Raw genomic sequence first — 16,015 nt, 5'->3', positions numbered from 1 at the left:
AAGTGGGACATTAAATAAATTAAATCATCGAGGGGATGGACTTAAGCCCATAAGGGAGTCACTTATAAGGGAGTCACTTTCGGGAGTAAACCAACATTTGTAATTGGAAATCCCATGAAGAAGGTTCAATGTGATAGAAACAACCCGTACCGTGTGACTTGTAATAGCACTACTTATATTGTGCTCATCCCTATGGTGATAGTGCTAATAATAATGTGATATTAGAAATGGTTTAACCCTGAATGAGTACTGAGGCAAGAATACTCGCGAGGTGTGGGTTACACACATCCTTGGAGGACTCATCTATGTAACAGTTATCATGTGGTCGTGACTATGGGAACGAGCTATTCCCTAGAAACCCTTACTAGAATCAAGATTAGAGCGCGTGGCTATTAATAGCGCTACCCATAATGAACTGAACCTAAATCGATACTGTATGTGGAACAATTGAAGTTTGGTCAAAAGGACATAATTCAAGGTTTAGTTCATTATGACCCTCAAATGAAAATTGTTATCACTAAGTGAGGTTCAAGTCCAAAAAATACTTACACCTACTGCACAGTATAATGTTGCCACACTATATAATATATATTTCTTTATTTTGAAAGATTAAAACTTGTGGAGGATTGTTGGAAATTATATTAAAGTTTTAACTTTCAAAATTATTATATTTTAATTTTTAGTTTCGGTTTAATTAAAATCTTACTTTAAAATATAACATACACTTAAATATTTGAATGGAAGTTATGAATTGATTAATTTTCATTATTGTGGGGGGGGGGGGGTTAAACTTTACGCTATAAAAGAGAGTCATCTCTATAACTTGTTAGACCCATTTGAAACATTATTATTTCTACAATTTTATATTACACTTTTGGCATTTCGATAAAGGCTTGTTCAATTATCTTCCTATGGTCGTGCCCATAGAAGAAGAGCCACATGAGTTTTATCTTGGAATCGTGTAGTGCCGAAAGAATCCGCACAAAAGGAAGACAACATGACTTTAAGGCAGCGTCGTCGAAGTGACTTTCAAGACTTGCTTTTCTAACCCTTTCTTATTTTATATTATTATTGAATTATATTTGTATTGTTTAATTGATTATATTATGTTAATTTTATCTACACACAAATAACCAAATTTCTCAGCAATAAGTGTGACAGAGAGGGACAAAAACTTTTTTATTGAATGACGTAAAATTACCAATTGCCTCTACACATAAAATTCATACTCATGTAAATAATGACAATCCGGTAATTTGATTCCATTGCAACCAATACTTTCTGCAAAGTTGGGTCCCACTGAAAACAACAACGATCACATTTTTTATTAAAATTTGGGCAAAATGGCCCCCAAACCTGGGCTTGATCATGAAACTAATCTTTTGATGAGATTGGAAGCTACATTTTCTTTGAAGTTTCAATATTATAATTCTTAAATGTGTACTTTCACTTATTCCATACAACTAATTATTTTTTAGAGAAACCTGAAATAAAGGTGACTCATCCTGATAGACAAAGTGTGTTTGCTCTTGTATTAATTGTAACATCTATTTTGATAGTGTTCGCTATGAAAGTGTAAACCACCACAACGAATCGAGTTCAAATAATAAAATGATTTTATTTATTTATTTCAGAGTTGTCGATCATTCGAGGAATATTTACTTTTGAGTACACAATTTTAATTAATTTAATTTTAATAATGAAAATAAGCACACAATAAAGATTTTGATTTTGGGAAATAAGAAAAATTAAGTAAAACTCTACAAAATAAGAGAACGTAAAATTACTTTGAAAATTTGGCCCTCACCTAATTAATTCCTCCACAAACCAATTAGTAAATTACTTATATTTGAAGTTAGGTTCGTTTTTGCAAGTTTTGCTAATTACCTCGAGCGAAATTGACCCTAATTGATTAGTTTAACCTACTATATCTCTATGTAAATTAAAATCAAACAATTGCATTAAATTTTTATGAAAATAGCTTAATGAGTCATTTAAAGTTAGGGATATATCTCTATTCCCTACACAAATCTCAAATTTCTACTATTTAATTTAAAATGTATAATCTTCTCTCGAATAATGTACAAATTACTAAACACAATCATTCAAAAAAATACAATAATAGATGCACATGGAAATAAGTATTTTAACAGTAAAATGCAAATATTAAAATTACTTTAAATTGGGTTAATTGCAACCATAAATCCCAACAATATATTACAAATATAGTAAAATAATTGAGAAAATACAAAGTTATATATAAATCCTTTTTTTGGAGCTTGGCCTTAACTTTCCAAATATTTCTCTGCCTTCCTTAATGTATTCTCCCTTTGCTCTAAATTGTATCCCCAAAATGTCAAGAAAAATAGAAAGAAAAAAAGAAGAGAAAAAGAAAGAAGAAAGAAAAAGATAAGAAAGAGAGAGAGAGAAGGAAAATTGAAAAGCAAAATGGAAAAGAAGAAGACCAAGATGGAAGAAGTAGCTCGTTTAGTGTTTTTAATTTTTAAAGCCCTTTCCCAAATATTGCAGCCCAAACCCCTAAAGTTTAAAAAGCTAGCCAAAATCACCTCGAGCTTAAAGTGGAGCTTAAAGTGGACCTCTGCCAATAACCTCTTGTTTTCATTTTTCTCTTTTTTACTCTTTTGTACACAAGTTCTCTAGCAATTGCACTCAAATCCCCTCAACTTTAATCTTGTACAATTTGTCCTCAAATTTTGATTTTTTTTTCACTTACACCCTCCATAAATTGCATCCAAGGTTCTTCAACTTTATACACTTGTTCATTTTGCTCCTCAAATTCACAATTTTGCACAATTTTAGTCATTTTCTCTTCCTTTTTGCCTTGTTCTATTTCCTTGGGTGATTTTTCTTTAATCAATATTTAAACTTATTTAGGTATAATATAAGTGTCCTGTAAGGGTCCGTTTGATATGGTACATTTTCCATGGATTCCAACTTTTTGTAGTGTTTGATGAGTAAAATTTTTTAGGCAATTTCTTTTCCATTTTCTACCTCACGTGATGCATTTTCAAGGAAAAGCAAATTGCTTTTCCACCATTTTTTTTTCAAAAATTTTTTGGCAATGGGAACAATTTCTAGGAGCAATTGTAAAAGAGGATATTCCTTAAATTGACAATTTTCATGTAAAACAAACCCAAAGAATACCAAAACATAGATGATTTTTGGGTCTTTTTTTTTCGGCAATGGAAACAAATTATAGGAACAATTTTAGAAGTCAATATTCCTTAAATTGACAATTTTCATGAAAAATAAAGCGAAACGAACACCAAAAGACGCTTTTATTTTAAAATTTTTTAGGGGAAAAATTATACCAATCAAACACTATTAATTGACAATTCTCACTAAAACAAATTTTAGGCAATTCAATTCCCTTCAATTCATTTTCTTTCCATCCAAATTCTATCATTGTAATCAAACGGACCTTAAAAGTTCAAAGTACTTACAAATCCTTAGTCTCTAACATACAATTGGAGTCGTTAAAATAAGCCTTCTATGAATTCATAATCTATTTTACCACTTGAAGATTCATAATGATATGAAACTGTAATATAACAAGCGATGTAACACATAGTTAGAGTTGTTATAATAAAACCATCATTAATCCAAATATTAGTAAACCACCCGAAAACTCGCAATGACGTGAAACTATAACAACCACTTTAAATAAAAGTCACCTTTAAAATCGTTTTGTAGGGAGAGGCTGTCAAAAGACGTACGTATAAACCCACAAAGCAAGCCTTTCATGAGCGATATAGATACAGTTAAATTGCTGTTAGATGTCATCCCTCTTCAAGATCGACCTCCAATACGGCTCATTTTTTGCGGTTGGCTTGGCTCTACCAATTAATCTTCTATGAAAGAAATTCTCTTCAAGTTGTCTTATCCACAGTAAGAAATGTTTACTATGAATATAATTATAACAATTACTTTCAATAAAATTCAATGCCTTTTAGGTTTGAGAAGATGTGACTAAAAGTAGAAGGTTTTATAGAGTGTGCACGGATGTGGTGGGCGTCGTATGACTTTAAGGAATCCCCTAGTTAGGTGCTGGATCGAAAATTGAAGGTTTTGAAAAGGGATTTGAAGAGGTGGAATGAGGAGGAGGTGGGAAATGTTAACTTTCGTAGAAACCAATGTATGTTAGATATAGAAGAGACGGATAGAAGGGAGGAGAGTAGAAAATTGGTAGGAGATAAGAGGGAGAGACGCAAGGAGTTAAGGGGAGAGCTGGAGAGGTTGGTAGAAATTGATTGATGATAAGTGTAGTTTCTACACTTATTTGGGGTCCTAAATAATAATATTTTGTTATTCTTTGAACAAATTAGTACCTAATTTATTATTTATTACTTTTATTAGGAAAAGTAATGTTTCAAAGAAGAATTGGAAAAAAGAACGAAAAATGGCTAAAATGAAGCAAATCCAAAGTATGTGGACCAAAGTATAAATATCTAATGGTTGATTTGGACTACAAAAAATACTTTGAAAATTAATAGGAGTCAATTGATTGCAAATTGGAGTAAAAAAAGGAAAGGGATATGATCAGAGTATTACCATAAATCGACTTCCAATCATATAAGATATCTTCAAGATTTTTGGTCAACTTGAGACCCATTTTTCGGATGGAGAACGTTTGAATTGGAAAAATTGTATTTCTAAAATAATTGTAACTCTTTTAATTAGCTTTTCAATACGCTTTGAATCACCTAAATTGGACACTGAAAGAGAAAGTTATAACCAAAATACTGAAGGTTGTTCAGAGATAAAATTATGTGTGCGCGAAGGCAACTTTCCTTATTTGATTCAAACTCTTTTGGAAGACAATTTGGAAGTGAATTTTGATATAATTTCATCATATAAATACAAGATATGGGCAGCAATGAAAGTGTCTCTCTCTTGCCTCTTCATACATAATAATTTCATCCAGAACAAGGGGCCAATTGCTATATTTTGATAGAGAAGATCAAGCTATAGCAATGAATTGAAGTTCAATTACATCAAGATTTTGAAGAATTCAACTTTGAACTTGAAGATCAACATATTTTGTATTCTTTCATGATCCGGGTGATATTTTTCTAGTATTCTTCTTGTAATTCATATATTAATATGTTAGGCTAGTTTCTTATTATATTGGATGAATGATGAACCCTATTTTTTGTTTATTTTAATTCAAGACAATTAATTTAGTACTTTATGATTTTTTCTTGATTGATTTTGCATTCCCATTGAACAATTTAATTACTTAATCATCAATTAGAGAGTAAGTTGCTTGTTGTAGTGTAGAAATACTCACAATAAGTCTAGAACACGGTAAAATCAACACATGAACTATAGGTGCTAGGAATAATATCTATGGCATGTGCAATCGTGTGTGATAAATCCTGTGAATCAATACATGTTTTTCATAGGAATTCGGACTAGGAATAGGATTAGGTCGTCTTAAACATAGGTTTAATATATTCTAGGAAAGAATATTGAATAAAAATGGATTATCGGTTGTCTTGAATGCATGAATTTACTAAGTTATAAATTAAGAGTTGAATTAAATGGCAATAGGGGGATTCAAGATTTCAATACAAATATTCATATATTAAATAAATATTTTGTTTGCTTTCTTAGTTTAAGATTAGCATAGAAAACATACAAATCACAATTTTTTTTGATTTTATATTACTTCGAATTTAGTAAAAGCTACTTAACTAAATATTAGACCTTATTCCTCGTGGTAATGATACTCTTAACTCACAAATCTTATTACTTGTTCAACAATCTCGTATGCTTGCGAGTTTCACACGAACACTTGGCGTCGAAAATCTAAAGTCAAGTGGTTGAGAGAGGGAGACAAATGCATTATGTTTTTTCATAGGGTCGCTAATTCTAATATATGAAATAATTTTATCACTATTTTGGAGGTAGATGGGGTTACTTAAGAGGACCCACGAGTTATCGAGACCCAAATGGTGAGCTTCTATCAAAATTTTATCTGGAGCAGTTTGAATGGAGGCCAGAGTTGGGGGGCTAGATTTATCTATGATTAGTGAAGAGGAAGCTAGGTAGTTAGAGAGACCATTTGGGAAGGATGAAATTAGGAAAGTAGTGTTCAGCATGAACGATGACATGGCACCAGGATCGGATAGTTTCTCATTTTCATTTTATAAGGCTTGCTGGGAAGTAGTGCAATCAGATATAATAGATGTTTTTACTTATTTCTTCCAGTGTGGTAGATTCTTGAGAAGCGTCAATGCTACATTTATTGTGTTGATTCCCAAGAAATCAAGAGCGACGGACATCAAGTGCTTTCGACCCATCAGTTTAGTGAGTGGAGTGTACAAAACTATTGCGAAGATTTTGGCGAACGGACTTAAAAAGTGCTTGGGAAAATGATATCTAAATTTCAGAATGCTTTTGTTAAAGGGCGCACATTTTGGATTCCTTACTTATAGAAAATGAATGCATCAACTCAAGACAACGTATGGAGGTTCCTCGAATATTATGTAAGCTTGACATTCAGAAGGCTTATGATCACGTAGACTGGGGCTTTCTTTTATATATGCTCAGGAGATATGACTTTGGAGATAAGTAGTGCCATTAGATCCAATTTTGAATCACTACAATTTCTTTCTCAGTTATGGTGAATGACAATCATGAGGGCTATTTTTGGAGTAGCCGAGGATTGAGACAAGGGCAGGGATAGTAATTGGGCTTGTTGGCTCGAGCCTCCTGTGGCTCAGTCTAGGAAAAGCCTGAGTCAGCCCGCTCGAGGCTTGGAGGTATCGAGCCAAGGCTCTGGCCAAGCCCCATTTTGGGGAGTAGGCTTGAGCTGGGCCGACCTTTTAAAAAAAAAACTAAATCTTTCTATAAAAAAAATCAAGCTGGCTCGGCTCAGCTCAGGCCAAAAAAAGCTCGCTTTCAAAAAACTCAAGCAAAGAGTTTCAAGTAGCGAGCTGGCTCGGCTAGACTCATTGACACCCCTAGGCAAGTGGATCCTTTGTCTTTATTGCCGTTTGTTATCGTGATGGAGGCTCTCAGTAAGATGCTTGAGAATGCAGTAGCGGAGAGATTGTTAAGGGGCTTCTTCATTGATCAAATGCAAATATCTCATCAGTTGTTTGTTGATGATATGTTGATTTTTTGTGATGCAGATGTTGAGCAATTCAGAAAATTGCATCGTTTGCTTTTATGCTTCGAGGCTGTATCCGGATTTAAGATAAATTCGAGGATATCATAGCGGCATTAGAAAGGATTCAGAGGGAGTTTCTCTAGGGAGGCATAGAGGAGGAGAGGAAATTATATTTGGTTAACTGGAGTGCAGTTTGTTCTCCTATAAGAACTGGAGAGGTCTCAGATTGAGGACCTTATATTGTTTAATAAGGTTTTGTTGGGTAAGTGGTTGTGGTGATTCAAAGTAGAGAGGGGAGTTTTTTTAAGAGAAATTATAGGGGAAAAATATGGTGTTATGGAGGGAGAATGGTGTTCAGTCGAAGTTCATGGATCTTACAGTGTGAGTTTGTAGAGGTATATCCGACAATGATGAAGCAATTTTCGAGATAGATTGACTTTCGTGGTTGGAAATGGTAATACTATTAGATTTTGGGACGATTGCTAGTGTGGAGAGGAACCCCCTAGTGTGGGGTTTCACTCTTTGCATCGTATCGCTCTGGAGTAGTCTACTAAGGTGAGTGAGGTCTTAGATATATACAATAGAAGTGTCAATTGGAACATTATTTTTGGACAGGGATTGCAGGATTGGGAAGTGGATGATTATGCATCACTTCTGGCATCTTTATATGAGGTGCACATTAAGGTATGAGAGGGGGGATTGTAGTAGTGGAGGTTGACACATGCTGGTATCTTCTTAGCCGAGACTTATTTTAAATCCTTATTGGTACATGTGGAGAGTTCATTTCCTTGGAAGATGGTACGGAAATGTAAGTTGCCTCCAAGGATGGCACTTTTACTATGGACGGTTGTTAGAGAACAAGTGTTAACGGTGGACAATCTCCGAACACGAAATTTTATGTTACATAGTAGTGCTATATGTGTAAAGGGAATGCAAAGACAATTGATCACTTGTTTATTCATTGTGATGTTGCTTGTTTGCTATGGAACGATGTTTCGACTTCTCAACTCATGAAATGGGTGTTTCCGCGATGTATGGAAGACGTGTTAAAGGCATGGAGGAGAAAGTTCTGCAATAAGGATAGCAAACTTATATAGAACCTTATTCCGAGTTGCATCATATGGTGTGTGTGGAGAGAAAGGAACAGCTGCTGTTTTGATGATCAAACACGAACAATGGAGTAGATTAGAGAATTGTTTTATTTGATATTATATAATTGGTTTAACGCTACAACTCCTGAGCATATAGATAGGTGGCCAGTTTCATTTTTTTTCCAAATTTAAATTGATAATACACTTCCCGTGTATTATCTATTGATTAATAAAATACTTGATTATTTTTTGAAAAAAAAAACTAGTTTTTTAAAGGCCTAAGTCTAAACATAGAAAAATGTAAAGTTTGATTAAATTGCAAGATCAAACTTTATATCTAAGAGAGGCCTAAAACGAGCATTTTAGAAGATGCTCCCAAATTGTGAGGAAGGGGTACTTTAAAAATGGGTGGTCAAACCACTAAAATTCCACTTTGGCTTGTTTGTTAATATTATCACAATGGCCTATTCAGTGATAAAAGAAAAAATTACAATTAAGTACATTATACAATTACAAAAGTCGATTTTGTTTAACAGACATTACTACCATTTTAGTTAACGATTAAAAACTAAATACTTTCCACTTAAAAAATTCATCTGTATGTTGGTTGTAATCGACCGAATAGCCGACAAAATAGTCGGTTGTTATGGCCATAGTCAGCCAAACAGCCTGCCGTAACTGTTTGGCCGACTGTTTTTCGGATGTTTTTTTTGTTTTTTTGCTATTTTTATTATCGTTGATATTTTTTTTTGCAATTAAAAATTCTATTTCGTCATGTAGATATGGTTGTAGTCCCAATTTGTTACTTTGGTGATTTCGAATTGGACAAAAGAGATCGATGGGCATGAAAATGGATGAGCGATAGACGTAGTAGCATCCATATTTCCATAACATCAAGTACATCATATGCAGAACTCTATAATGATTTTACAGAATAAGCTAGATGTCGATCCCTCTCAGTATAACATGGAACTGAAATTTAAATTCAGCGAGCATGATATTCCGATTCCACCTATGACGATTTATTCTGATGTCGAAGTGAATTATCTGTTTGAATTGACCAATAAGCACACGACTTCTCTTTGCGTGATTTTAGTGAGGAATGATGTCATCGAAGGTGAACATATGGACTCGGATGGAAGGGATCATAATACTAATGATTTTTGGAATACGGCCCAGATATCTCGTGAAAATGATGTGGTTATTCCAGAGACAGTTATGAATAGAATTCTCCCTGTAGTTTACGACACGATTGTGAAAATGTAAATACTTTTACAAATGAGAATTTGATCGCTTTATTCCGATAGAGACATGAGCGGGGTGTGATCTCAGGGGCTAGATCCTGTGAACCGTCCTCTAACTTCTCGCGTGTGGTTCTCGATAGTGATAATTTATATGTCGAATATTTGTTTGAAATGAAAAAAGATTTGCAGGAACCTGTGCACCTAATTGCACCGAAATACAACTTTGAGTTCAAAGTAAAAAAATCGAACAAGTCATTATTGACGATTGCCTGCGTAGACGACTGTTGCTGTTGGCGTTTGCGAACGATGAAAATGAACACGAATGAGTGCTTTGTAGTTTGTAAGCATACATGAGAACATACTTGTGAAATGGGGATACAGTGAAATGATCACAAGCAAGCCCGAGCTTAGTTTATTAGTTGACTAATAATGCACAAGTATCAAGATTCGTGGATGATCTATAGATCATCGAAAATCATTAATGATGTCCGTCGAGAGTATGATATAGTATTGAGCTACCAGAAGGCCTAGAAGGCCAAAGAATACACATTTGAGGATTTAATGGGCTTTGCAGAAGAAAACTATGCTAAATTGGCTAGGTATTGCCATAACATGGAGAAAACTAATCCGGACTAGTCATTTTTTATTGAGACGGAGGGTGAGAATTGCTCCAAATCCTTCTTCATGACTCTTGGATAATGCATTCGAGGATTTCGAAATGCTATGTGACCGCTATTTCTAGTTGATGGTACAACACCGAAATCTAAATATCAAGGCAAGTTGATTACTTCTACATGTTAAGATGTCAACATTCAAATTTACCCTTTTGCATTCGACATAGTTGATAGTGAGAATGATTTGTCGATGCGGTGATTCTTTACAAAGTTGAGGAAAGTAATCGGGGAAGTCGAGGACCTTGCATTTGTAATCTATCGTTGAAGATTTTCTTGATGCACATCATGAGTATTGCATGTACCATATACAAATCAACCTGAAGACTAGGCATCAAGGCAAAGGTATTATTTCATTATTCAGGAGAGCGATTGACTTACAGTGTTGAAGAGTGTTATAAGTTCATGGTTGAAATAGGAAGTAAATCATTTCAGGCATGTGATTATCTAACGAAAATGGGGATTGAACATTGGGTGCGATCATATTTTTCAGGACGTCATACAACATGATGATTTCAAATAACGCAAAGTCTTTCAATGTATTATTCAAGAGAGATCGAGAATTACCCATCATTGCACTGACTGAGAATATTTGTACCAAGTTGCAGCAGTGGTTTCACGATCGACATGTGAAATCATAGAATTGCACGTGTACTAGCCCTTGCGCAAGAAGAAAAGCTATTCAAGGCTGTAGAACTTGCGAGAAAGTTGAATGTGGAACCACAGGACGAGCGCGCTTCTTTGTGAAATGTGCACGTAATACAACATACAAGGTAGACTTGATTGATGACACATGCACTTGTAAAAAATTTCAGTTGGAGAGTTTTCCAATTGAGTATGCAGTCGTGGTGGCTATTTATCGAGGATTTGCAGCGAACATTGTGCTCTCATTATTACAAGGCTAATTATTGGAGAGCTATGTATGCTGAGACGATATTTTCTCTACCAAACGAAGCCGAATGAGAAGTTTTGACCATAGTCGCTCATTCAATATATTGTCGCCACCTCTCGTTGAACCGCGTGGTTCTGGACGTCCAAGTAAGTATAGAATACCATTTACCAGATAATTTCCTCGATCGCGTAGATGCAGCAGGTGCAAATCACTACGACATACTCGTCAATATTGTACAAGTCAGGTTCCTCCAAATGATATTAGACTATTTTGTAATGTTGTCGATCTGAAATAAACAGTATTTACAAATATTTTACGATATTTCAAATTACGTCGTAATTTAATAAGCAATTGTTTCATATGATAAAAAAAAATTAATATACAAAGAATAATAATTCGAAGATTGTATATACATTCAAAGAATAATTACAAAAAATTCAAAAAATATATACAAAATAATTACAAACAAAGAATAATTACAAATAATAATTACTATAGATTTACAGATCACCATTAAATTCGTATAAGTAGCACACCAACGTATTCAACCAATTCTGTATTCATAATTAGTTGATTTCATCAACTTTATGTTCCATACTAAAAAATTCAATGTACTCGATTGCGAAAATATCACAATCGCCCTTATAAATTAATAATAATGTGTTAATTCAGTTCCAATTACATAAAAACTAATCTATAAATTTAAAAATAAATTTACAATCACTTACGATGTGAATTGTCTAGTTGTCGTCGTGTCCCGCCCAATGGCTAGTCTGTCTTGTATAGTTAAATTTGCCTGTCTATCCATCAAATGAATGATCACAACCACCGGCTCCAAATTCAGCTTGACCTGTCCCGGTGTTAGACATGAGTGATCGGGATCGTGCACATATATCGTTGAGTCAACGAATGCAATATCCAGAGCAATGTAGTGATGATTTACGATTACTGGAATGTATATATGCGTAAAATAATATTAATTATAGAATAATTTTAATGTATATACACAAATTTAAACAAAAAGAAATTATTAAAATTAAAGAATTTTAAACTGAAAAATTTTAAAAAAGAAATTTGCTCATTTGGTTAAAACAAAAATTATAATAAAAACAAAACAAATTGAACAAAAGAAAATAAAAGATAAAACAAAAAAAAAAAGAGAAATAAAAAGAAAGGAAAAAAAGAAAAAAAGATAAAGGGACGGAAAAAAAATCTATTATAAAGTATTTAAAATTAAAAATAATTAATGTTTAATTTGAATGGAAAAAATTATGTTTTATCATGAAACGAAAGGAATTAAAAATAATTTTAAATCAAATTACAAAAGAAATTAAAAATAATTTCAAAAAAAGAAATTTAAATAAATTATAATAAAAACAAAAGAAATAAAAAAAAAAGAAATAAAACAAAGAGCCGGCTTCCAAAGTCGGCTTAGTCAACTCTAGACAGTTGGTAGATCTCGTAGGCGAGCTAAACCCATTGGATAAACAATAATTAAATTACCAATAATGAAGATTTTACATAAATAATAACAACATATAATCCACAAATTAAAAAACAAATTCAAATGGAAAATCAAAAGTTTAGATATGGAAAAATTACCTTGTTCTAAGAAACTTTCTATGGTGGTGGTGATTTGGAGCGCGACGGGATCCGACCTTAACAGTCAACTGTGTGATTTTTGAAAAAAAATTCCCTTTTTTTCAATTTTTTTCCTTCTCTCTCTCTCTATGAAAGTTTGTCTATTTATTTATCTAAATCATTTTATCATTTTTTTAAAAATTGATCAAGGGTTAATGTGAAAATAAGGATTAGTCTAGGAATGAGTTAATTTAATCCCTGCTCACTAACATTTGGGTATGGTTACTACTTGCTCACCCTAAAATAAAATATTACTGGCTGCTCACTCACTTTTACAAATGTTATCCATCCATCACTCGTTTGCTTCCAGCCTCCTATATGGACAAAAAATTAATACGTGGCGGATGAAAATCTTACGTGTCAATTATCCCTGTTAATTTTTGCCAACTGGGATTTGAACTCTCCTTTTTCCTTCCATTTAATTGTAAAACACGTTTATTCCTCATTCCCAATTCTTTAGAAGCCCTAGCAGTCCCGGTGAACCCATCTCTTCTCCTCCAACAAGCCGATTTCTCTCAAAATCAAGAAACTATCTCTAAATCGAAATCAAAAAAAGGAATAACCTTTAAACTGTGACCTTGTTTCTTCTCCTAACTATTTTGATCGATTTCTGGCAAGCAAAGAAGGAACCGAGATCACTCGAAATCGCCTATGCATTTATTTTCTTCTACGGCTTTTTTTAATTGTGTGTTGTTTTTTTCCTTCTATTTTATTGATTGTTACATGGAGGTAGTGACAATTAAAGGCACTACTTACATGGGAACAATGCTTTAGAAAGAAGAGTTTTTCACTTTTTTTGGCAGGAAGATAAAAATTCAGTAAATTTTATGTTCTGGTTTATGTTTTTAGCAGGAAGATGAAAGAGTCAAGGAGAGGATAAATGCCTGCAGGAAAAGAATTGCACAAATTAATACTAAGTGATCTATTTTATCACATGCAAGGAGATGCAGTCTGTAGAAGAATCAACAGTTAAAGCTTCTTACTGCTCATCAAGAAATGAAATTTGATCGTAGATAGGAAATTGATGGAAAAGTGAATAGGATGCTGTGGTTTTTTGATTATGTAGTTGGTAGGTTGTAGGAATGTTTTTGGTGTTCTATCTAAGCTCAATGGTTGTAATATAGGTGTATTAGTATTGATGGTTGTGAAATCATCAAAGGAAACCTGATGTATTTTACAATTTCAAATGAAATGGGTTCTTTTGTGTTCATCTTGGCTGGAAATTACATAAGTGCATCAGTATTTATAATAATGTTTATTGTTTTTTTATACAAGAATAGACAATAAGCCATCCTGCATCAAGTATAAACAGTAAGCCAAATGGAAGTGGAACCAAATTTTGTATAGAACATACTGGAATTCAACATTAACAACATAGCAATAACAAGTATTATTGGAATTCAACATTCTAACTGCATCTGGTTAAGTTCAACATTACACCAAATTGATTTCCAAATTTCCAATCATAGCATTCAACTGGTGTACCAAAAAGAAACAAAATACATCAGTGTCTCTTCATTTGTTGCCTCAAAACCCAAAATATGACCACGAAACAAAATGATAACGCTACTGAGTTGCTGAATTCTTCCTTGGAATTGTAAATGGAATTGAGCCTCGAACAGTCTTTTTCTTTTTTGCAAGGGCTGCCCTCTTTCTTTCTTTCTCTTGGTTTTCTATCAATTGCAAGTCTTCCACCAAGGATTCAAGTGGAGCTGGTACTGGTGGTTGCACTTCAGGTCTCCCACCAAGTCTTCCACCATAGTCTGTAATGTGTGCTCCATTAGTTATACAAATTCCAGGGGTTGGCATGAATTGGAAATTAGATGCTGGTACTGGTGGTTGCACTCCAGGTATGGGCATACTTGATGGTCTCCTAGGCACGAGTTTTGCCTGTATAAGTTGTCATGTATGATTAAGAAAATTATTTCACATGTTTATTAATGGACGATATTAGGATGAACTTCATTACCCTTGAGCTTTTACTCCGAACATGGCTGGTGCTTCCTTTATTTGCAGGATTTGCTACCCCATAATACCAATCCTAAAAAACATTTACATGAAGATCAATAGTTCATATAGTCTGGAAAATAATAAAAAACACAATGTAGATTTTACTAAAAACTAACCTGGGGTGCATTAGTTTTTTGATGATACCTCTTGTTATGGCCTATTAATCCACATAAACTACATGTAATAATCATGGTACCCTTTTTATTCAACTTTGCTTTGGACCCAGAACGAGTTAAAACATCTTCTTCTTCCTGTCTTCGTCTCTTCTTCTGTTTTCTTCCGCTTTTAGGTAAACACCATTCTGGTGGTTTCACTAGGGGGCATCTACTCGAGGCCATAATTTTGTTCCGTTGATAGGATTGATTATATTCTGATAACAACTCATATATGTGCTCACTTTGTAACACTCATGTACATGCTTCCAAGGCTCATCTCTTCTATCAAAAATAGAAGCAATTGCATGAGTACAAGGAATTCCCGATAAATCCCATCTCCTACATGCACACGTCTTGTTCAGTAGATCAACAACATATTCTCCAGTTTTACATTTCACGTAAGATTGTGTCCCTCCATACCAATCAACCTCACATATCTCTACTAACTCAACGGACGTCTTCAATTTTTGTTGCACTTTAGGACATAAAGGCCCTATGACTTTCTTCATCTTATCTCTCCTTGCTTGTATCCTCTTCATGAAACTTATATGCAAATCAATCAACAATGTCAGTATGGATTTCTCTCTTTCTTCCAACACTACGTTGTTGACACTTCGCATAGATTATTCAAAAGTATGTCACTTTTCACCTTTGTAAGAAAATAAGCCTTGCTCCATTCACTAGAGTGCCTTTTCTTTAACCAATCATGTGCTGCAAGACTTTCTTTTTCAATCTCACCCATCCAAAACATCCAATCGGGCACTGTTGTTGACTTCGTAGCTTTCCATAAGTATTCCTTGAGAATCAACCCCTTGAAACCGGCTTTGAAGAAATTGGTGTACATGTGTCTAACACAATACCTATAATCTGCCTCGGGATATAAATCTTCTATCACATTTTGTAAACCTTTTTGTCTATCCGTCATAAAAGTCCATTCATTGCTATTCGAAATTTTCAAATCTTTACCCAAATGTTGTATAAACCATCTCCATGTAGTGGCATTTTCTTTCTCCACTATGGCATATGCTACTGGGTAAATACAATCATTGACATCTAATGCTACTGCTACAAGCATCTACCCTCCAAATGTCCCCTTCAAGAAACACCCATCCAACCTTAAAAGTTGCCTACAACCGGCCAAAAACCCTCTCTTGCAAGTTTCTAAACATATAT

The 16,015-nt window shown here is 33.9% G+C and overlaps 1 protein-coding gene and 1 long non-coding RNA gene across 2 annotated transcripts; one reads left to right on the top strand and one right to left on the bottom strand.

Moving 5' to 3' along the window:
• The first annotated feature begins 13,089 nt into the window (after positions 1–13,089).
• Positions 13,090–13,887, top strand: LOC111407051. Its single transcript, XR_002705021.1, has 2 exons — positions 13,090–13,362; positions 13,530–13,887. It is a non-coding gene; the product is annotated as an uncharacterized LOC111407051 (long non-coding RNA).
• Positions 13,888–14,121: 234 nt separating this feature from the next.
• LOC111406185 lies at positions 14,122–16,015 on the bottom strand. The gene is made up of 3 exons (XM_023035435.1): positions 14,804–16,015; positions 14,647–14,718; positions 14,122–14,567 (listed from the first exon to the last, which is right to left on the bottom strand). The coding sequence occupies exons 1-3, from the start codon at positions 15,023–15,025 to the stop codon at positions 14,244–14,246; spliced, it is 618 nt and encodes a 205-aa protein (XP_022891203.1). The 5' UTR covers positions 15,026–16,015; the 3' UTR covers positions 14,122–14,243.

This window comes from Olea europaea, chromosome 12 (assembly GCF_002742605.1).
Source record: "Olea europaea var. sylvestris chromosome 12, O_europaea_v1, whole genome shotgun sequence".
NCBI classification, from domain to species: domain Eukaryota; kingdom Viridiplantae; phylum Streptophyta; class Magnoliopsida; order Lamiales; family Oleaceae; genus Olea; species Olea europaea.
Note: the sequence above shows the minus strand (reverse complement) of the source record. Positions and strands in the feature narration are given on the sequence as shown.

Bases quoted from the DNA above. Each gene is read 5' to 3' on its own strand.
- LOC111406185 (XM_023035435.1), bottom strand. From the start codon at position 15,025: ATGGCCTCGAGTAGATGCCCCCTAGTGAAACCACCAGAATGGTGTTTA. The intron at 14,719-14,803 runs GTTAGTTTTTAG...AATGTTTTTTAG, and splicing joins AAAAAACTAATGCACCCCAG to GATTGGTATTATGGGGTAGC. The intron at 14,568-14,646 runs GTAATGAAGTTC...CAACTTATACAG, and splicing joins TTCGGAGTAAAAGCTCAAGG to GCAAAACTCGTGCCTAGGAG.